Genomic DNA, 22,300 nt, shown 5'->3' with positions numbered 1-22,300 from the left:
GCTGTCAGTTGCTGCTTTGGCTTAAACACAAGAATATCTAAAAGGGTAAACAAAATACTGAAACTCTGGGATACCTTGCCAGTGACAGCTGCAAATGTGAAGGCCTGAAGCTGGGAGGTTGTGAGGGGATTTCTTGTTCATGTGTTTTGGGTTTTTTTTATTTCATTGCAGGCCTCTGATTTTTTTTTTTTTAATATTTTGTAACCCAGAAGACAATCCTTAAAATCAAATATTAATAACTGAATAATGTAGGGTTAGATTTCTTTCTTCCCCACTACCTGAATATCTGGTTAAGCCTTGCTTAAAGAAGGCTCCATGAGCCTTGCTCTGAAGATGCTGACACACTTTTTTTCTGTCTCAAGTTACCTGTACCAGATAGCTCACCTGGGGGATGATGATGAGGAGCCAGAGTTTTCCTCTGCCATGCCTCTTGAGGAAGGAGACACATTCTTTTTCCAGCCTCGACCTCTGAAGAACCTGGTGCTGGTGGATGAGTTGGACAGTTTGTCTCCTATTCTGTGTTGTCAGGTATGTTGCTATCAGCAAGTTCCTGTCTGCCACATGTGTAAGTGGAGTCAGCAGCTAAGCTATTCCAGGTTTCCAGAAATACTGCTCCAGGTAAAGACTCATGGAGAGGCACATCTGCAGAGTTCTCAGACAGCTGCCTGAGATTTGGTACCTGGCCTGGTAGATTTGATTCCTGTGGCAATAAATGCATATCTGAACACCAGGTGTCAGCCAGTGATTCTGTCATGCTTCTCTGTTGACCATCAGACCAGCTGTTTGCAAAGAGTTTCAGTAAAAATTAACATTCAGGGCAGCAGCTGGAACACCCCATGGCATCTCCACAGCTTTTGGTGTTTGAAAAAACATTCTTAAAGCAGTAGTGTGATATATATATATTTATTTATAGTTTTATTTTCATGTTCCATGGATGTTGTTTTGACACTTTTTCTCCACACAGATAGCAGATTTGGCCAATGAAGACACACCCCAGTTGTATGTGGCTTGTGGTCGGGGGCCCAGGTCATCCCTGAGGGTTTTGAGACATGGACTTGAGGTAAGACATCCAACACTTCAGGAGAAAAACCTGAGAGATGAGGACAGTGCAAGGAAATCCTTGAAGCAGAGCTGCTGAAATGAGCAGATTGTCCTTTTGCTCTAGTCTGGAGAGCTACTTTCTCTTGTTTCTTGAGGAATAGAAGGGTTGTATTGTGTATTCTTACAGTCTCAAAAGCTTTTTGTTTACTTGACTTCAACAAAACCTGCATTTTGTTTCTTCTAATACTTGAGTGTATTGAGCTGGAACATTCCTGGTGTGTGCCAGCTGCTGCTGCTCTCTGCTGGGGGTGGATGACCTTGTTTTGAAGCTGATCATCCACAGCAATAATGTTGCCATGTCATTGCTGACCATATTTTGCCCTGTAGCACATCTGGCACGGGCTGAGAGCATCAGAATTGGGAACTGTTAGTTTTTCTGCCCAGTTGTGGGAAAGCTTAAAAACCACTCGTGGTTTGATTGCTTACTCTAGTAAAGTGTAAACATCTGTTTGCAAAAGAACCTTCTTCCTGTTTACTCTTAGGTATCTGAAATGGCTGTCTCAGAGCTGCCTGGTAACCCCAATGCTGTATGGACTGTGAGGAGACATGTTGAAGGTATGCAGTATTTTCCTGAAGCACAGGGAAGTCATGATGTTTTTGTGTGTGGTTTGTTTGTTGTTGTTTTCTGGTTTTCTGTCCAAGGAGATAGGAATGGTGCTGCGTGATGCTTGTGTGCCATCCTCAGAAATTGTGGGTTGAGTCAGCAGCCACCTGCTTATCTTAAAAAGCCACCCACCCTCTGGTCCCCTCGTATTGTCACACTTCCTTTGGACAAAAAAGCAGCTGCCTGCAGCTGCATCCATCACCCACTCTGCTGTGTCAGCTGTACATTTGCAGCCTGAAGCTGCTGAATTTCTCATGTGTTCCCACTTCCCATAAGTTTTTGCCCATAAGTTCTTGCTCAAACATCAGCAGGCAGCAGCTATTCTTGTTGTTGGACTGTACTCACTATTCTTCATGTGTGTGTTGACAACTGCAGTAATCAGCTCTTTGTGAGAGAGTGGGATACAAATTATGGAACAAAGATGATAAATCAGCAACAGTGTTTGCATTTTATTACTTTCTTCTGTGCATATCTGAGAAAAAACCACTCTGGACTAGGACATAATCTCTATTCAAAAGCCAGCAGTGTGTGGAAGGTTTGTGATTCCAGAAAGATTTAAGATTTCAAGTTGGCAGAATGTACTGGATTGGAGGTTTGGTTGGTCGTTGGGGTTTATTTTTAATTTTGATCTGAAATAATAGCCTTGCTATTACTGATCTACAAGAGAAAATGTAGTACTTTCTGCCTTTCTCTTTATGGTGAGAGCAGAATTGCACAGAAACACCTAAACAGCTTGTAGGGAATCTGTTCTGGGTGCTGGCAGTGTCAGGGATTGTTTCCCCTTTGTATAACTCTCACAAAGACTCCCCTAGGTTTATACAGGGGATCTGGAAAGACCAGATTGTTGCAGTAGAGGCTTTAGCCTGTTATGCTGACATGGCTCCTTGCATTTAAGCAGAGTAGTGTGTCTTCCAGGGAACCAATAACCATGTGGGAATTTCAAATCCTGCAGTGGGATTTACCTTGCCATGTGAGACCTGCCATGAATTCCTGTGCTCATGTCCTGAGATTCATGTACTGTCTAAGCAACAAGGGAGGAACTTCGAGCATAAAGTACCTTCATGTCCCCAAGAAATAAAAGGGTCAAAAGGAAAGTATTTCCACAGTTCATATTAAGAATGCATGGTTTTCTGAAAAGAGGCATTCCAGTTTGTAAGAAACCTTTTCTCCAGCATTCTGGAAAAGAAGTTAGTAAGATTTTCTCCCTCTGAGGACTGGAGGCTTCTGACATCACCTTACAGTTTTAAAATATTTTCTGTTGGGATTCCAGAAGAAGACTTTGACTTTTCAGGAGGTGAAGGACCACTGATGATCTGCAGGAAGCAGGACCAGTCTCATTGCTTTCTCTTCTTTCCACCTTCCAAATTTTCCAGGTTTCAGCATGATAACCTCCATGATTCAGAAAGGCTGGAATCTGTAGTTGTTAAGCTGTGCTACTCACTGTTTATAGTTCTGTGAAACTGATTCCTGAGTTCCAGTTCTTGGAATTCAGAAATTATTTTAGTAGGTTTTAATCAGAGTGTAGAACATTTTCAAACATGTATGTAATCTTTAAAGTGCCTTTGAGGGCACATTTGGCAGCTTGGGGTTGCCCAGCTCTGCCTCAGTGTTGCAGTGTGTGCTGCAAGGCCTCTGCAAGAAACACCCAGGTCTGCAGTCTTCAAAGCAAATACTAACCCTGGCTGGTACGTGGTGATACTCACTACCAATACCAAGCCTTTTTTTTTCTTCCACAGGTGGCTGGTGGTGGAGGTGCTGATCACCACAGGTGTGTACCTACTGCTAGGGGCTACTGTACAGTACCACAGGTTAACCACAGAGAATCCCAACAGCATGGGGCTGCATTGATGCTAAGCACTTCACTAAACAAATTCTAGAAACTGCTGTGTAGTTGAAGATTGTTGCCTCTGAAGTTGAGTAGCTGAGGGGTAGAAAGCAGATCCCAGTCCATCTTGCAGTCCTTGGGAAGCAAAACAATCAGCTGTGTCTCTGTGGAACAGTCAGTTCTTGCTAAAATTGGATGTGTGTGTTTTAGGGGTATTTTCAGCTCTCTTGTAGACCAAGATTAGGCTTCCAGCTGCTTTGTACAGACCTCCAAGAGAAAAAGATCAAGTGTGCTTGGATCAGTTGTAGGTATTATTGGCATGGGAATGTCCTGTGGTTACGGGATCCATCTGCCTGCGAGACAGAAGTGGGTAGGATTTGCACCAAGCTATTCCAGTGGAATGATCAGTGGGTGTAGGTGTGTGCTGTGCTGTGCTGACAGATGGGATTTGGGAGCTGGGAGCCAGCATTCCCTACCTGGCACTCCTGCTGCCACAGCGTGTGCTGAGTCAGCGCTGCGGAGTCGCCACGCCGGAGTAAACAGAAGCCCAGGAAAATGTGCTGTCATCCCCTCAGAGTCTGCTAACTGAGAGTGATCCTGAGCTCTGACACTGCTCACCACTTTGCTCCCTGAGCTCCTCTGAGCTTGTGGTGACTGCATTTGTCTCAGTCCAAATTCAGATGTTTCAGAGTATGAGAAAACAGCCAGGACTGGACTGGCATAGAAGAATGGAATTCTCATGGACTAACTGGAACTGAATCCATGATAAATAATAAAAAGCACAGTAGTGTAGAGTTCATGGACTGAAATGTCATGTTTTCATAAGTGTTTGTGATGTTTGCATGAAGCTGCAGAAAACTTGTAATGCATGTGTAGGAGAACGAGTCCAGCTGTGGCTCTTCAGAGTCATTAAAATGTCTGTGTTACTCACTGAAAGGAGCTGACTGGTGCAATTAGTACTGTAATAAGCATCTCTGAAGTCTTGTGTCTGCATACAAAATAATGTCTATCTGTTCAAAACTCTGGGGAGCCTGATGTTTTGCTTGGGATTGTGCAGAGCTAAGTAGACATCTTTTCATATTAAAATCCGTAGATCTTTTCTTTTTCTAACTGAGAACACTTCTCAGTGTGCCCTAGGGATTTAGTCTTCTTAATTTCAACTAGAACTGCTATATTTTCTAAACCAAAAATGTATTGTTTGAACCTAAATGAATGTGTCTTATTCACTGACTTAATTCTGGTAAATCAAACCTTTTATTTCAAAAGCTCCAGCAGAGAGTCATTAAGCAAAACAGACTTCAAGCAAAAATGCACTTGTCACTATTATTGACATAGACTTAAAGGCATGCTCTAATATAAATGTAAGCCAATGGAAAGAAAGAGCTAAAAAGCATTAAGAGGTAGGAATGAGTTTTCGTTTAGATAGGACTAAGGAAATCTGTTTTGTTTTCAGATGGGAGTTCTTTGTCCTATGCCAAATCACATGCTTAAGCTTCCAGCTGGGACACAGTGGTTTATCATGAGAATTGACAGCCCCCAGGGAGGAAGGCAGCAGCTCTGAAGTAATTTGGAAAGCAACAGTGGTCTTTGAAATGGAATTCTTAGAACATCCTGTCTATGGGATATTTATGAATCAAATGCTTAGCCTGTGAACTGCTGGAAACTCCATGATCGAGGAATTGTTGTTGACTTCTGGTGTCGAAAAATCTGTGCAAGTTTGTAGGAGAAGCTGCTGTGTAGGAAATAAGCGGTGTGCAAGTGTGTCTTGCTCAGCTCTTATCTGCTGTTAATGTTGGAGGAATTCTCCTGTTTAGCCAAGCATTCAAGTCATTGGTGTTACTGATGGAGTTCTCTCTGCAGATTGAGTTCTTGCTTTCTCATTTCCCCAAATGGGCCAGTTCCTCTGTGTAGGATTTTGGAGCTGTTGGAGGTTATAGGCTGTGAGCAGTTAATAGAGTAGTAACAGAGTTTATGCCACAGACTTCTGTTGAAATTGCTTTAGTTACACAGAACTCTTCAGTTTGATCGGAGCTGTGGTCTGTGTACCAGATGTTGCAGAGAAGAATGATTGGGAGTTTTTTTAATTTTTCACTTGCATATTTTCAACTGTATGTAAGAACTTTTTGTTATAAACGTGACACAGCAGGTTTGGCAATGCTTCCATCTAAACAGGGTGGATAAGAAAAGAATTATTAGTTCTTAAAGCATTTGTTTTGGTTAACCCAGCTCGGGTTCTTTAAGCTGCTGCATTGTATTTAGTGGCATCCCATTTCCATCCCAGTGAGACTCGTTTATTTTCCTTTTTTGTTAAAGTTATTAACCAGTTCTCCATGGCTCCCATGTTTAAAAATTATGGAGAGTCTCCTTTCAAGGGCAGAAACTGACAGCTCTTATGCCTTCACCTCCACTAGGTACACTGTGGCCTAAGTCTGAGCTTTGGGTTGAGTTGGGTTAAAATGAGGAATTTTCTTTTTAAGAAATAGCAGCTGCATGACAACAGCAGTAGAAGTGGAGTTGCTTCTCTGAGGCAATCTTATTTCTCTTCCAAGGCTCCTGGCTCCATTTCCCAATAGACTTCATTGTTTCTGTTGCTTTTGTTATTCTCTTTTAATGAGATTGTCCTCTTCCCCTCTTAAGACCTATTGCTTTCTGCAGAGTGAAAGCAGAGAGCAATAAACTGGGATTTTTGCTGTACCCAGCCCTACTACCCTCATTTCCCACAAAGTTTCCCTATTTCCAAATGAACTCTTAAGATTATTTTGATTAGCATAGCTCCTCCATGTCCAAGTGACAGGAGTCTCCCACGCTGTCCCCTTTGGGAGAAGCCAGCACTGGAGATAATAGAGCAAACACTGACCTTTACTTCTATTGGGATAAATGACAGTATTGCAACTATCCTAAAAATGTAATTGTTTCTTATCCCAGGAGACTCTCACAGTGTGAATGGAAGCCACTGGAGCTTCTGGAGGGCAGTAGAGCAGGTTTAACCCTGAATTCTGCTGCAATGCACCCTAATTGTTCTCTGCAGCCTTTTATTGTGTGGCTGCTAGATAGAGATTGTGGTCCTGTACCCTCCTGTGTGCAACATCTGTGGTGTGGTTTCTGCAGATAGATTCCTTATGTTCAAATTTTTGGAGTACATAATTTAGTTTGACTTTGTTGGGTGTTAAATCTGGATTCATCTCTTTGGGTGATGGGGGACAACTGTCTTAAAGACTTGCAGAACTTGAGCATTCTTTGTAAAAAATAGACAAGAATCCTGCTTGCCAGAATGCAGAGCATTATGAATTGACTGTGGATGTGGATCTTGGTTTGATCCCTGGCTCGGGGCTGCGTTGTTTGGAGTCCGGCACTGGCTGGCTTTTGGACAGCGTGTCCTAGAGCGAACTTGTGCAACACTGTCAGCAGCTGTAATTATCACAGGAATTCTGCTGAGGAGTAACTGCTAGACATTTGTCTGCTGATTGTGTTGGGAAGCCTTGCATTTAATTAATCAGCACTCTTTTTTTTTTCCCCCTGTCTCCCTTGACCAGATGAGTTTGATGCCTACATTATCGTGTCCTTCGTTAATGCCACACTGGTGCTGTCTATCGGAGAGACTGTAGAGGAAGTGACTGACTCTGGATTCCTGGGCACTACACCAACCTTGTCCTGCTCTCTTCTTGGTGATGATGCTTTGGTACAGGTAATGGAAAGCTGCTACTTACATGTCTACTGTCTGCCACTCTCAGCTTGCTGCACAGATGTGATTTCTGCATTAGTGCAACACATGTCTAAAGGTGTGGATTGGCAGAGAATGATGCTGATTCAGGCTTTCCCTTTTTATATCTTGCTAAGTGAAACTGGACAAGTTCAAAAGGGTCATAATCTTCAGTAGTTCCTTGCTGTGGTTGAAAGATGCAGTTCTCCCAGCTGGCAAGAACTGTCCTGCTGGTTCAGCTTGGTGCATAGTTCAGATCACTGGCTGCCAGGAGTGGTTCTTACCTTTGGCTGCTGCTGAGTCAGAACCACCAGTGAAAGGGGAGTTGTGAAGAGATGATAAATACAGAATTGATGTGGTGATTTTTTTTTTTTCCTTCAGGTTTATCCAGATGGGATCCGGCACATTCGAGCAGATAAGAGAGTAAATGAATGGAAGACACCAGGGAAGAAAACCATTGTAAAATGTGCTGTGAACCAAAGACAAGTAGTCATAGCACTGACTGGAGGAGAGCTGGTTTACTTTGAGATGGACCCGGTATGTGTGTTAATGTTGTGAATGAGTTTGGAAGAGGGAGGCATGGGTTTGTAAACTGTTTAAAAATTGTGATATTGTTTATATAACAAATCCAAAGCATCGTTTAAAAACAAAGTATCCAATTAGTAAGTCTTACATTTTTCTCTCTCAGTCAGGACAGCTGAATGAGTACACAGAGAGAAAGGAGATGTCTGCTGACGTCGTTTGCATGAGCCTGGCCAATGTTCCCCCTGGGGAGCAGCGTTCCCGGTTCCTTGCTGTTGGACTGGTGGACAACACTGTCAGAATTATTTCACTTGACCCTTCAGTGAGTAGCTGCTCTGGTTTTACCCTTTCATTGGTTTGAAATGTTCAGAAGGATCCCCCAAAGGTGGACTGTAACCATCCAAACTGTCTGTATTGAGATGAGTGAGCAGGAATGGACAGCTTGCATGGTTTTTCTCTGCTGGTTGGCAGGAAGTGTGGCCCTTGATCCTTCCCTCTAACAGATACTCTGCTTTTATTGAGAATCACTTATGCCTCTGGAGGTTCAGCTGATGAGTCACAAAATAATTTTCTTTCATTGTTTTGTTTTGGGTGGGTTTTTTTTTGGGTTTCCTCCTCTCATCTCCCTGTTTGTACCTGTACTAAAAGACTCATTCTGCAGGCAAGTTGGCAGCAAACCAAACTTACTGTTCGTCTACCTGCAACAGATGAGGTGTTCAAAGCTGGTTGTAGTAACCTAAATTTTCCTTAGGTCACTCCATGCTAAACAGTAGCAAATGGTGCTAGAACAGTTTGGAAGGATCCAGTTTAGGGCCAGGCAGCTACCACTGTTGCTTGCCAAAATGCACAGAGCCAGCATCTGTTATAGCTTCTTTTTTCTTTTTTTTCTGTGAACACTTCTTTCTGGAAGATCTAAAAGGGCATCTTTAAGCTCCTTAGGTGGAGCTTGAATCCTGTCTTGCCATGCCAAGCCTTGCTGACTGGTGTTGTCCCTCTGTCTGTTTCCCCCAGGATTGTTTACAGCCCCTGAGTATGCAGGCACTGCCTGCACAGCCGGAGTCGCTGTGCATCGTGGAGATGGGTGGCACAGAGAAGCAGGATGAGCTGGGGGAGAGGGGCTCCATTGGCTTTCTGTACCTGAACATTGGACTGCAGGTGAGGGGTTCTTGCCTGGCTCTGGCAGGTTTGTCTTGAGGAGCTTTTGCTTGAAAGTGGATTGTTAAAATAGCTCTGTCATCATGCAGTGCAACACAAAACCTGCCATCCTCTTTGTTGCAATGTGTTTCACAGCCCAGACTGGGGAATTCACTGTGTGACTTCATGGAGGTGTGAGTTTCCCCATACATTTTTAGACTAAAGACTAGTCAAAAGACAGTGTATTATACCAGATTTATGTAGGACAGATTGTGCTTTTCCCATTCAAGGAAGCATATTTTAAGAAATATTTCTGGGTGAAACGTTGGGCAGCTCTTTAAAAACTGCCTGCAGGGCAGAGTGTCAAACAAGTAACTGCCCACAAGCAGAGGCTCTGCTTCAAAAACTTTGCTGTTTCACAACTTTTTGTTACATCCAATACAGATTCTCTGATCTTTGACAAAAAAATGTTGTTTTGACAATTCAACATGTGGTAAAAATAATCATTATAGTTAAGGTTCTTCCACATGCCACAAGTTTGATGTCAGAATGCAATCTCTTTTTGAGGAGCGTGAGTTTTTGGGTAAATCCTTTGTACCAAGAGGGATGGAGATCTGGAATTCACCCTCAGGTTTTTATGGCTTGTGTGATACACTAAAGTCCTCAGCCTGTGTTTTATTTTGGAGGCTGTCCTTTCTGCCCTGTGCAGGACCTGTGCTTTGCTATTAAAAGTGTGGCTGTAGGGGAGAATTGTACCGACAACTAGGAAAACAAACAGCTAATGCTTCAGAAACTGCCTCTAATTGTTTTGAATGATGCACATGGTCAGTTAGTCCTTACCTTCAACCCGGACCTTGTTGTTCTGCTGCTGCCCAGAACGGTGTGCTGCTGCGGACCGTCCTGGACCCCGTCACCGGCGACCTGTCCGACACCAGGACCCGCTACCTCGGCTCCCGGCCCGTCAAACTCTTCCGTGTGCGCATGCAAGGCCAGGAGGCGGTAAGGGAGCTCCTGCAGGGCTGCAGATCCACTCCCCAGGCACCACATCCCAGATTTCCTTAGGGGTGGGAGGGGTGGGGAAGCATCCCTGCAGCACAGCAGGACCTTCTGGGTAAGGGTGGGAAGTAGAATGACTTCATTATGGAGCTGCCTGGCTCACAGCTTGTTCTTTCACAAACAGCCTTGTTCTTCCTCCCCTTATTGCTGTGTAGTGCTGCCCTGCCTTCTCTGAACTAGGATTCATCTGACCCTTAGGCTGTGTTTACAGTGTGCTTGGAGAGGTCTGAGCAGGTTCTTGGGCTGAGAGATACACCTTGCTTGCTGTAGTGCACAGAGATGGAGAGAGCTCTGTGCAGAAAACTTACCCTTGAATGCTTGATGCAGTGAATGGTTGTGTCCTTGCATGTTGAGAATAGCTCAGCCAAGGGCTGGACAGCTGCCATACATGGTTCAAGGAAAATATCTGCAAGATTTGGCATAGAAGGAAGAATGTGTTTCATCAGAAGTGCCATTTCCAGCCCTTCTGATGTGGCACTGGGGAAATCAGCCACCCCCTGCTTGACTCATTTTTGGATGACACCTTCAGAGTTGAGAAATACTGCTGATCAGTGTAGGGAGCTGGATCTGGGAATTTGAGCTCAGCTGTAATGTTAAGGTGCACTGGGTGAATCTCTTCAACTTGCTCCTGCCAGCTTGGAGATGAGGAGCTTTGCAGCTCTAGCAGAGAATACCTGTAGAATAACCAAGAATAATCTCTCTGCTTTGAGATCAGCTGTTGTCACTCAGGCAGAAACTAAGTTTGCACTGAGACTCATTTAGCCAAATGTATAAAGTTGAAAAGTTTGGAAGTCAGTCTGCTTCCTTTTTTCTCATAATTTGGTGTAGGCTAGTGATGATTTTTAGTAAATTCCACTACAAGTGCTACAGCACTTGGATTATGACAAAGCAGTATATATTTATTTTAAAAGACCTGTTCCCATTAGAACAAGCTATTTAAAAAAGGAGAAATTAGACTATTGTTGGTCTTGGCTTTTATAGGTAGCAGTAGAAGATCTTGGCTTTTACAGTGGTGTCAGTGCACCTCAGTTGGACTATTTGTTGTCTTGATAGTGCTTTAAAGTTCCTTTTCATGCCATATTCAATTTCCAGAAAAAACTGAAAGTAAGGAGTGTCTTTTCAGGTGTTCTCTTGAGCTGGGTGGGGTCCACCCACAAGAATTCAGTTGTTCCAGTGGGGAAGAGCTGGGCACTGTAAATGCATTCCTATTGCATAAAGTGAGCTTGCCTCCATTCCCAGACCTAATAAATTTGTTGCCTGTCTTTCCCAGGTGCTGGCCATGTCAAGCCGTTCCTGGCTTAGTTATTCCTATCAATCACGCTTCCACCTGACTCCCCTGTCTTATGAGACACTGGAGTTTGCATCTGGTTTTGCTTCTGAGCAGTGCCCTGAGGGCATTGTGGCCATCTCCACAAACACGTTGAGGTAAGCATCAGAAGGGAAAGACAAATGCTTGTGGGCTGGGATGCCAGGCAGGTGAAGCAGTAGTGAATTCCACCTGACATTCAAAAGGAAAGAGGTAAAGTGACTTTACTTCAAAAATATTTTTTAATTATGGATAATGATTTGGTAGAAAAACTTGGATGGGCTTCAGAAAACAGATAATTTAAGGAAAGTTATGCTTTCAAAAATAAGTGGGGTGTGCTTCTCAGATTTGTATTTTCTAGCTTTTTAAAACAAGTGTAATTCAAGTTACTCTTCAATTCTCTGATCCTGAGAGAGGGAAGCTTTTAATAAATGTGGACCTGTTATGTATTAGGGTCTTGTGGTTTGTGATCTGAATTGGCTGCTTTGCAGGAAATAAACCACGTGATTTCAGAAACCAGAGGCATGACAGGGATGTGTTTGTTGCCTTTTTTTAAAGATCAGCTGAGATACTAAAAAGATAAATGAAAATAATGGACCACAAATTCAGATGCTGTGCTGTATGCACTTGAACAGGCACTTTTTTCATATCTGTCCTCATTGAAATATTACAGCATTCATTGCTTTTAAAGGAGCCATTCTTTCTGGAAAGACTTGTGGTTTTTAGACACCAAATGCCAGAAGAACTGGCATTTCAGCTAGCAAGTCACAGGAAGAAAGAGCTGGCATTGCATTTTTCATACTCTTTTTAACTGAAGTGCCTCTGAGGAGCATTTGATTGTATGTCAGAGTCAGTGTCACATTTAGATTCAGATGATGTGTTCCCCAAACGTGCACTTTCCTTCTTCCATGTGCTCTTTGTTCCTCTTGGGACAGACTTGCTTCAGCACCAGTCAGAACCTATCCTGGGACAGCAAGAGCCCTCAAAGATCTCCTCGTGCTGCAGCACACACCTGTCTCACACCATGGGCTCCCAGTTTAGGATGTTGGTTTTGCTCTGCTCTCTGGAGCTGTTTGCCAGTTGCTGTGTGGCCTGAGAAGGGTGCTACTCTCTAGCACTAGTCAGCTTCACAAAGAAAAAGTTCCATTCCAATTTCATTCTCTTGGACAGCTGTTTTTAGGTTGTATTCAACACATGTCATGCCTTTTTCCCCCAGGATTTTGGCACTGGAGAAGCTGGGAGCAGTCTTCAACCAGGTTGCCTTCCCCTTGCAGTACACACCCCGAAAATTTGTCATTCACCCAGAGAGCAACAACCTGATCATCATCGAGACCGACCACAACGCTTACACTGAGGCCACCAAGGCTCAGAGGAAGCAGCAGATGGCTGAGGTAATTGGGCTGAAGGACAGGTACACCCAGCGGTTCCCCAGAGGGGGCTTCTGCAGCTGGAAGTGCTCCCTCCTCATTAGTTCCCAGCTGCCATGACCTGCAAGGCTTTCAGCCTGTGTGAATGCAGGGACTGGAAGAGGAGTGGAGATCTGCCTCAAAACACAAATTTCAGCAGAATGCACCACTTCCTAGTGTTCCTTCCTTTGCATGTTGTTAGGGCAGGTTTTAAGAACCACCATTTAAGAGCCACCCTAGTGGAGGACAGTCTTGCTTGTGTAACACTCTTCTGTGGGGTTTCTGTGGTTGGTTGAGGGTGGTTGCATTTCAGTGGGTTGTTTATTTTCTTCTCAGGGTTGATGATTTGGGGAAACAGCTCCCCAGACAACTGTCACTGGGGCAGGGCAGAGCTGACACAGCCATGCTCTGAGCTGTAGAGGCTCCCTGGGGAATAAGCTCAGGCTGGCTGGAAGCTTTGGGACTTCATGGGTTTTATGTCTTCACAGGCAGTACCTTTCCCCAGAATACCTGGGCTTAGGCAAAACAGGGAGGTTGTGTTCTATGCAGAGCATCAGCACACTAGGATGGGAAATCACTGAGCTGTTCTTCTCTCCTGTCCCTTAATGCTGTAGGAAATGGTGGAGGCTGCAGGTGAGGATGAGAGGGAGCTGGCTGCAGAGATGGCTGCAGCCTTTCTGAATGAGAATCTTCCTGAGTCCATCTTCGGTGCTCCCAAGGCAGGGAATGGTCAGTGGGCCTCTGTTATCAGAGTGATGAACCCCATCCAGGGAAATACATTAGATCTGGTTCAGCTGGAGCAGAATGAAGCTGCTTTCAGGTAAGAAGTATTGCCAGTGCAGCAAGAGTCCATGCTTCTGATGAGTCTTAGGTGTTTTTTTCCTTTTGCTTATCAGTTACTGAGTTGAAATCCAGATGGAACATATTATCAAGAGACTGGCTTGAAATTCCAGAAGTGATTTGTCTTGTCTTTCCTTCCCTTCCAACCCTAATCTTGTCCTCATGTGGCATTAAGAGCTTGTGGTGCTCCAAATGTGGTTGCTGTACCCCAGTGCTTAAAGAACAACACAGGGGTGTAAATGACAGATAAGAGAGCTAGGAACAAGAGAATGTGCTGTTATCTCTCACTTTTCCTTCTCATCCAGATAAACTGAGGATAGATTAAATGAAAAGGGAAGTGTTAGACTGAAGGGGAAAACCAGCACAATAACCATGAAGAATAGCAAGTGCCTCAGCAGGTGAAGTAGAGTTTTAGGTCATGTTAGTCCAAAAGGCTGACCTGCCATTTCCAACCTGCCTGAGTTATTTACTGAGCAGGAAATAACACTGGAAGATGAGGAAAGTTATTTTATATGTCCCAATGGGAACAGCCTTTGAAAAATAGCTTCTAGTAGAGTTTTGCACATCACTACACAATGTCCAGCTTGTGAAAGTGTAAAGTAACAGTGGACATTGTGAAAATATAAAATGCTTTGGGCATACGTGACAGATAGAACACACATGGAGAGTGTAGTGTGGAAGAATGAACAAATCTGTGTTAAACATTTCTACGAGGAGGAAAAATAAATGGAAATGTCAGCGTTGAAGGGTTGGACTCTCAAATCTCTGCTGGGCAGGTGCAGGCTGTGCTGTCAGGGATGCAGTCTGGTGTGCAGCATTAGTGTGGTGGTGGCACTGATGTCCTGCTGTGTCCTGTCCTTTGCAGCGTGGCCGTGTGCCGCTTCTCCAACACGGGAGATGAGTGGTACGTGCTGGTGGGCGTCGCCAAGGACCTGATCCTGAACCCACGCTCAGTGGCTGGGGGGTTTGTCTACACATACAAGCTGGTGAATAGTGGTGAGAAGCTGGAGTTCCTGCACAAGGTGAGGGGAGTGATGGGGTCATTTCCAGGCTGAGTGTTGGAGTAGCTCTTACTTGCTGAGTGCTGCGGTAATACTGCAGTACTTGGTGCATCCTGGGCAAGGTTGTCGTGCTGCTGTTACACACTGGAAGCAGCTTTGGAGAAAATTAGCTGCCTCCTACATAACAATTTGGTACATCTTTTGCAGAGCTGAGGATTGAACACAGATCTTGCAAGAGTCTTAATTTTACCCATCTGATTGGGTAAATTGGAAAGGAGCAGTGTTTTTCATGCCCCTGTTAGGGAGGGAAGGGAAATGGCTCTGTTTGCTTTCTGGAATATGAGCTCAGAGAGCTTCTTAAGCACTTGTTTACAGAGCAAATTCATCCTTGGGTTACTTGAACCCTGATGCTAAGACTATCAGTCCTTGGCTGACCATGTACAGCTGTTGTGAACTGTCATCTTCCTTGGATGCTGTTTGATTGTGTGTAGAAATTATTAGTGACCAACTTGTTTGATAGGTCTCAAGGGCTTCAGCAAAAGTTTCAGCAGAAAAATTATTGTTCTTCTCACATGCTTCCAGCATGGCTGAGATTTGAGCAGATGAGCACATGGAAAGGAATGTTGTGGCTTACTCACTTCCTAGAGTCCTGATGCAGTGAGTGGGTTCTGTCCTGGACCATGGCCTTTTCTGCTGCCACTGAACACCCACTGGGAAGCTGACAGAGCTGAAGTTGTGAAATAAACTTTTCTTAACCAGTGCAGCCAAGATAGGAATGCTGTAACTGGAAACTCTCTACATGTTCTCCTTCTCTGCGGTGGCTGATCATTTTGGATTAATTAGTGGTGGGAGACTTTTCAGACAGTAACCCTGTCTGAGTTGCTAAAATTGTGGACGCACTGCAGTTGTGTCTACAACACAGCACTTTCTTTGGTGGCAGTGTCAGATGGCTGAAATACATTCATGCCTTGCTTTAAAAACAGTCTGGGTAGATTTAGGCAAAGTCTAAAGTTTTTCTGTTGGATGTAAACCAAAACCAAGAATTGAGGCAACCAAACCCTTGTCTTCTTTCGCTGCCTGCCCAGTATGGGGTTCTTACAGCAGTCCTGTACTTCAGTTAGGGTGCACTGCCAAGAGTGTGTTGTGTGTGAGTGCCCATGGCTCTCTTATCTCTGTGTGATATCTGCTGCTGTCAAAAGGCCTGTGAGAGACTGACCTGTTGCCTCTACTGTAGAAAAAGATTGTAGTTAGCCTTTTACATTGGAAACCTTGATACTGACCAGTGAACTTCAGCCATATCATTAGCTGAATCTGGTTTGAAGGTTTATGTAAGGATAGCTCTCTTAATGATGAGGATTGCACAATCTTCCTCTTCCCTCTCTAGACCCCTGTGGAGGAGGTTCCTGCAGCCATTGCTCCATTCCAAGGCCGAGTGTTAATTGGAGTTGGGAAGCTGCTGCGTGTGTATGACCTGGGCAAGAAGAAACTGCTTCGGAAATGTGAGAACAAGGTACTGCCTTCTGGTCCTGAGCAGAGCTCTCCATTTGGAGCAAGTAAAACTTTGCAGCCAGAGTGAAACACGGGCTTTAGCTGCTACTCCAGCCCAAGTGTGTCTATTTGGTCATCCAAGCTGTGTCTTTGCCTTGCTGTGAGCATCTATCCAGAGGAGTGCTGGACTAGACTGGACTGTTGTGCAGCCCCTCTGCATCCCACACACACACCATTTTCTTATCACCTTTCTGACAGTAGTGCTGCAAGTTCCTTTTTGTCCCAGCTCAGTTACTGACCATGTGCAGGGGTCTGTACAGACTGTTCCTTTGGCTGCTGCAAATGTGAGAGGTCCTAGTGAGATAGACGAGAATTGCTGGAAATGTTTCATTAGTTTGGGTGATCAGAAGCTGGAGATGACCACTTCATCAGATCCCAGAATGCTGAAAAGGGGATTTTCTCCTTGAAGTGGATGGTCCTTCTTGCTGAGCATCTCTGGTACTTTAGGAAAAGAAATTGCAGAGCATGATTTTCTAACTTAATTGCCTGCTCCTCCCTCTCTCGTGCAAGCTGCAGAACCTGTGCCAGTAGCTCATTACTGCACAAAAGAACTCCAGCAAGCTGACAGACAGACTGGGAACTTGCAGGGGAGCTTTTTTTTTTTTTCGGTTTCTGTGGTTTTGTTAGTTTGGTTTTTTCCCTAAAACAGGATTCACATGAAAAATTGAAGCTTTCCTTCTTGGGCCTTCCATGAGGAGGTAGTGAGGAGACATGGAAGCAATGACTGCTTGTAGGGATGTCCTGATATCTCCAGTCATGGGCTCACCAGCAGCACTTGTTCCCTGGACAGTGTTCATACAGAGAAGGCTGGTGAATGATATGTGGTGCATATTAGGTTACCCTGTATTGATGGTGTATTTATAATGGGACTGTAGTATGCCAGAAATGAGGGTATTTTTGGAGGAAATGGTGGGAAGTGGGGAGTGAGCTGCAGTTCACAGAGGAAAAAAGAGTGTTTCAGTTGGAATAGAGTTATACTTCCCTGTTTGAAGCACTGAGGTTTTGTCCTTTCTCTCTCAAAAGCACATTGCCAACTACATCTGTGGGATCCAAACCATTGGGCACAGAGTGATTGTTTCAGATGTTCAGGAGAGTTTCATCTGGGTGCGTTACAAAAGGAATGAGAACCAGCTCATTATCTTTGCTGATGACACTTACCCCCGGTGGGTCACCACAGCAACGCTCCTGGATTACGACACTGTGGCTGGGGCAGACAAGTTTGGTAACATCTGTGTGGTGAGTGTGCTTTGCTGAAGTTGGGGCTTTTTGGACATATTTTCCCTTAAAACATCCATGATTTATCTTGAAAGAATGAAAATCTGTCATTAGCTGGAGACAACGCCCTGTACCACTGACTTGTTTTCATGGGGTGGCTCTGTCATAGTGGGCTGCAGTTTATCTGTTTGTTAAATGAAGCAAATAAGTTAAAGCATCAGCGAATCATAAACATATTTCTGAGGTGGTCAGTAATTTGTGTTTATATTGCCTCAAAACTTCCTGTCAGTAAACCTTGAAAAGAAGATTGTTGCTGTGAAAGGGCCCATGAGAACTTGAGTCAGGGTTATCACTCTTACTTTTTCTGACTAAACCTCATAGCTGGCATTGAGCTTTCTCTGTCACTTCCTCTTCACAGTTGGCTTTGTCAGCCAACACTTCCCCACTTGGCTGGGTTTCAGCAAGGGAGGAGGAAAGAATAGATGGTCTTTCTGGCAGAGCTTTGATCTCTCTCTGAAGCGTGCTCGGGTGCTCTGGAGTGCAGAGTTCAGCAAGTGTCAGATGCTGCGCCTGCAGGATTGGGCCAAAACACACAAATCAATCCTCTTCAGTTTTCCTGCCCCACATCCATCAAACTGTTTCCTTAGTGGAAACCACCTTCAGATCAGTTTGACCTTACCTCCCAAGCTGATCTGCAAGTGCCAGGCCAGGCAGAGGCTGGGTGTGAGGCCTTGCCCTTGTTTCTGTGTGATGGGTTATTGGTCTGGTTATCACAGTTGTTATATAACTGTAAAGACTGCTTTGGAGAAGCACCTGGATGATTCTGCTCTAAGTATAAAGTGGTTCTTGCAGAGTCCACAAAGGCAGCTTTTCAGGCAGCACAAGGGCTCTCCAGAGATAATGTGCTGCTTCTCTGCAGCTTGCTGATTCTTCCTTTTTCAACACAGGTGAGATTGCCTCCCAACACCAATGATGAGGTAGATGAGGATCCCACAGGCAACAAAGCTCTCTGGGACAGGGGCCTGCTTAATGGAGCATCGCAGAAGGTAATGCTTTGTGGGAAGCACATGGTTATTGTAGGAAAAGAAAGCACTGCCTTTCTGTGAAGGCCTTTGCAGTGTTGTCCAGGAGATGTATTGGCAGTTCTGCTTCTACGCAATCTGCTGTGCTGTGGGCGATCTGTTTTCACTGTTGCTGCAAGCCAAATTTCTGAAATCCCAGCTGAAGACTATTTGGTGTGTTTGAGGGAAGCAGCTCATTTTCTTTTGCTGCTTTCTCTCATTACTTGCATCCGTTTGTCCAGCTGAGTTTTGCCATCTGGTCACAGGTGGAAGGCACTTCCTCTCTAGAAAGGCATTTCAGAACTAGCAGTTGGCTGAATTTATTCTGCTTTCCTCTCTCAAGCCCTTTGATGCTTTTATATAAGCTAAAGAAAAAACATGCTTCTGTGCTTGCCTTTCAGGCTGAAGTGATTATGAATTATCACGTGGGAGAAACGGTGCTTTCCTTGCAGAAGACCACACTGATTCCAGGAGGCTCTGAATCTCTTGTTTATACAACCTTATCAGGGGGGATAGGAATCTTGGTCCCTTTTACTTCCCATGAGGTAAGCAAGCCCAAGCATCAGGCTGCAGTCTTGCTGCTTTTTGTGCACCCATTCACAGCCAGTATGGGTGGATTAAATGTGCTGCATTCCCTGGAGGGCTCCACAGTGGCTGAAAACCTGAGCTACAGGAGAGCCTGTGGCTCCATTGCAGAAGGGAAGAGAAGGAGTTTGTTGAGTTCTGCATTGGTTCTATAAAGAGTTGAGTGCATTCCTTGTTGCACTATTCTGTATCAGTTTGTGCTTTCAAGGGGCTTTGGGTGATTCAGTGTCTGAGGAGGGAAGAGTCCTTTGGCATGCTTTGTGTAGCCTCTAAACTGTTGATCAGGCAGTGCTGTTTCATGTCCTGAGGATGGTACTCTGTTCTCTCTTTGCTGTGGCCTCTTGGAGCTGTGAATGCCAAGACATTCCCTGTTGGAGCTGCAGCTCCATGCTGCACAGCTGCTCTATGCCACATTTCCTGGGAGGCTGATCCTGACCAGGGTGGCTGCTTAACTCTGCTCTGGGTGCTTTCCAGGTGGAAGTGGTGAGGGGATAGCTGTGACTTTGGCTGCCATGTGCAGGGCTGCTCTGGCAGAGTCTGTTACTCACAGAACCACAGGATGGTTTGGACTGGAAGGGACGTTTAAAGATCATCTCATCCAACCCCAAATGGCCGTGTAATGACAGTGTTTCAGCCAGTGCAGGAGCACCTTCTGATGGGTGTTGTCTTGCCTTGCTGGCAGCACTGATGTGTACCAAACTGTTCTCTTATCAATCCTTTATCTCGCCAGGATCACGACTTCTTCCAGCACGTGGAAATGCACTTACGGTCTGAGCACCCTCCTCTCTGTGGACGGGACCATCTCAGCTTCCGCTCCTACTACTTCCCAGTGAAGGTGAGCCCTGAGCACGTGGGGTCACCTGGCCTTGGGGTGTAGGGAAGTGCTTTGGGGCACAGAGCTGCCTTGAGGCTGGCAGAAGCAAGGCAAGGTTATTGTCTTGTACAAGGCATGCTTGCTGTTCAGTAGGGAGAGCTGAGGCACTGCAGTAATGGCTTGTGTGGTGCCTGTGGTAGCTGGCTCTTGAGCAGCAGTCTGGTAGGAGAACAGTACTTAGCACTTAATACGTGTCTATTTTGGCTTCTTAACTCTTGTAATGAGCCTCCCGAGGGTTGATCCTAAGACCCAAACCCAGAGGTGCTGTAACTGCACTTCTCTACTTCCCACAGCATCTCCGTTTTCCAGCAGGAGAAGCAGCATTACATAGCTGTTGGTGTGGCTGGATCAAACTGAGTGCTGCCCTGGATAATGGTTTTTCCACCACCACTGGAAAGGAAAATCCAAGTTCAGAAAGAGCTGTTCCTTCCTATTTCTGCTTTTGAGGAACTGTTAGAAGCTGTGAACTGCTAAATGCTCTGATCAGACGGATCCCAGTGGTAGCTACTACCAGAGTAACAAGTCTGGAGTCAGTCAGAATACTGTCCCAGCAGATGAAGCTCTTTAGGAGTGGAGTGTGGTGGTCTCTGAGCTTGAGGCTGATTTGCCACATACACAGCCTCAAAGATCGCTCCCATTTGATTGAAGCTGCCTTTGTCATCACTCACAGCCTCCCCCAGCCTTCCCAGTGCAGGGCTCAGACACAGGCGGATCTCTCTTCCTTTCCCTTCTCTGATTCTTCAGCAGCACCCAGGCCTTTGGGGTTTCTGTTTCGTTAATCAAGCTGGCCAGTAATTAATGTGATGCTATTCAGCAGATGAGGTCACCAAGCATGGTCTTGTTTCCAGGACAGGATTAAGAAACTCCTGGGAACAAACTGTTTGTGGCCATTTTTCCCTGTTTAGGCAGGGTTCAGTGCCTCTGTGTGGTTTCGATTCAGTTCTCTCCTCCTTGCCCCTGCAGAACGTGATTGATGGGGACCTGTGTGAGCAGTTCAACTCCATGGAGCCCAACAAACAGAAGAATGTGGCCGAGGAGCTGGACCGGACCCCACCCGAGGTGTCCAAGAAGCTGGAGGACATCCGCACGCGCTACGCGTTCTGAGTGGCGGCTGGCAGGGGCAGAAATGCTCCTGGCTCCTCTGGGTGCTCTTCCAGGCACCATCCAGAGGAGGAATGTGTGCTTTTTTCCCCCCCTTTTCAAATATTGGTTTGGTCCTCCTGGTTTGTGTTTCAAAGTAACGTGACTCCAGTAAATGCAGTATCAGCCATTAGGTTTCCCAGCACATCCCGCTGCCTATGTGAAGGCTCCTGACATTCCGGCTTCTGGCCAGAGCAATTCTCTCTTGGGAAGTGCCCAAGCAGGGCCTCCAGCTGACCCTCAGCCCCATCTCCTTGTCCTCCCTTTTGGATGGAGGAGTCCCACAGGGTCTTGCTGAGAGTCCTGTAGGGCAGATCCAGCTGATTGGGTCAAGTGGGGTTTGTGATTTCCCAGCATTTTAGGAAAGGAAAGAGCTGTGGCATGGTTCAGGATTACCAGGCTCCTCTTTTAGTAACCGATAGTGAGCTGCTCTGGGCTTACACTAGTCCAGAGAGCAGCCAATGGGAAGCTGGCTGTGGAGGGTGTAACTGTCACACTTGTCTTGAACGTTTTCTTCTGAATTGCAAGGGGGTTTTTTGGACTCACCATTTCTGACTGTTTTCCCTGTAAATAGAGTTTTGTACAATGTTGACTCTCTTGGGGGTGGGGAAGAGCGAGGCCTGAGTCTGGGACTTGATTTGTTTCATAATAACTTTGGCAAGAGAGTGTCTCCAAGCTGTGACTGTGAGCAGCACATGAAGAATAAAAGCCTGTTTTTTCACTACCCTGGCGCTGGGGCTCTTCTCCTTCGTGGCAGCTGCTGCTGACCTGGCGGGAGCAGGAGGGGAGGAGGAGGAACACAGAGAAGTGCATACCCCGAGCCCCTGTGCTCCTGCAGGCCCCTCGCTGCCCCCCTGCCCTGCCTGGAGCTGGTGCCCTGCTGCTTGGGCTGCCCTGGGACACACACAAAGCAGGCTGTGGAGAAAGGGAAGAGCAGTTTGCAGCCGTTCCAGAGCATGGCTGCACATTGTTGCCCAGCGTAGCAGCTGCAGCTCTGGGAGGAGCAGCTGGCTGCCAGGAGGGCTGGGGAAAGGTCGTTGTCCCACAGGCTTGGTAACTGGCTGCAGAGGCTCCCAGCTGGAGTGTACCCACACAGCAAGTGCTTCCTGGTTCTGCTGGGTTACTCCCTGCTTACCTGCTAGTGGGGACAGTCTGATAGCCTGTGACATCCCGGTAAGGATGCTGCTGCTCTCTACTTGGGGCTTGGAGAGACAGGTGATCCTTGATACCTGTGTTCCCTTTGAACAGCTTTCACATTCTCTGGCGCATGAACTGTGTGGGGTGAGGGCAAACACACCCTCCTGCCCTGTCCTTTGCACCCTCCTCTCCCCTCCTGCCTTGTTTCAACCTCGCAGGCCTGCGTTGGCAGGGGCTTACAGCGC

At 45.7% G+C, this 22,300-nt stretch overlaps 1 protein-coding gene across 1 annotated transcript in view; it reads left to right on the top strand.

Moving 5' to 3' along the window:
• The window catches only part of SF3B3 (splicing factor 3b subunit 3), a 29,620-nt gene extending 7,978 nt beyond the window's left edge, over positions 1-21,642 (top strand). Inside the window, exons 9-26 of the mRNA XM_074550956.1 lie at positions 363-528; positions 965-1,060; positions 1,584-1,656; positions 7,064-7,215; positions 7,612-7,767; positions 7,919-8,074; positions 8,764-8,907; positions 9,763-9,885; positions 11,213-11,367; positions 12,465-12,639; positions 13,269-13,474; positions 14,360-14,516; positions 15,880-16,005; positions 17,067-17,279; positions 18,206-18,304; positions 18,721-18,864; positions 19,635-19,739; positions 20,742-21,642. Coding sequence (XP_074407057.1) covers positions 363-528; positions 965-1,060; positions 1,584-1,656; positions 7,064-7,215; positions 7,612-7,767; positions 7,919-8,074; positions 8,764-8,907; positions 9,763-9,885; positions 11,213-11,367; positions 12,465-12,639; positions 13,269-13,474; positions 14,360-14,516; positions 15,880-16,005; positions 17,067-17,279; positions 18,206-18,304; positions 18,721-18,864; positions 19,635-19,739; positions 20,742-20,882 — 2,587 coding nt within the window. The 3' untranslated portion in view covers positions 20,883-21,642. The remainder of the gene's footprint in view (positions 1-362; positions 529-964; positions 1,061-1,583; positions 1,657-7,063; positions 7,216-7,611; positions 7,768-7,918; positions 8,075-8,763; positions 8,908-9,762; positions 9,886-11,212; positions 11,368-12,464; positions 12,640-13,268; positions 13,475-14,359; positions 14,517-15,879; positions 16,006-17,066; positions 17,280-18,205; positions 18,305-18,720; positions 18,865-19,634; positions 19,740-20,741) is intronic.
• Positions 21,643-22,300: the final 658 nt, after the last annotated feature.

The sequence above is a fragment of the Zonotrichia albicollis genome, chromosome 13, assembly GCF_047830755.1.
Source record: "Zonotrichia albicollis isolate bZonAlb1 chromosome 13, bZonAlb1.hap1, whole genome shotgun sequence".
NCBI lineage: Eukaryota > Metazoa > Chordata > Aves > Passeriformes > Passerellidae > Zonotrichia > Zonotrichia albicollis.
The sequence above is the reverse complement of the archived record's forward strand: the minus strand, read 5'-3'. Positions and strand labels throughout refer to the sequence as shown.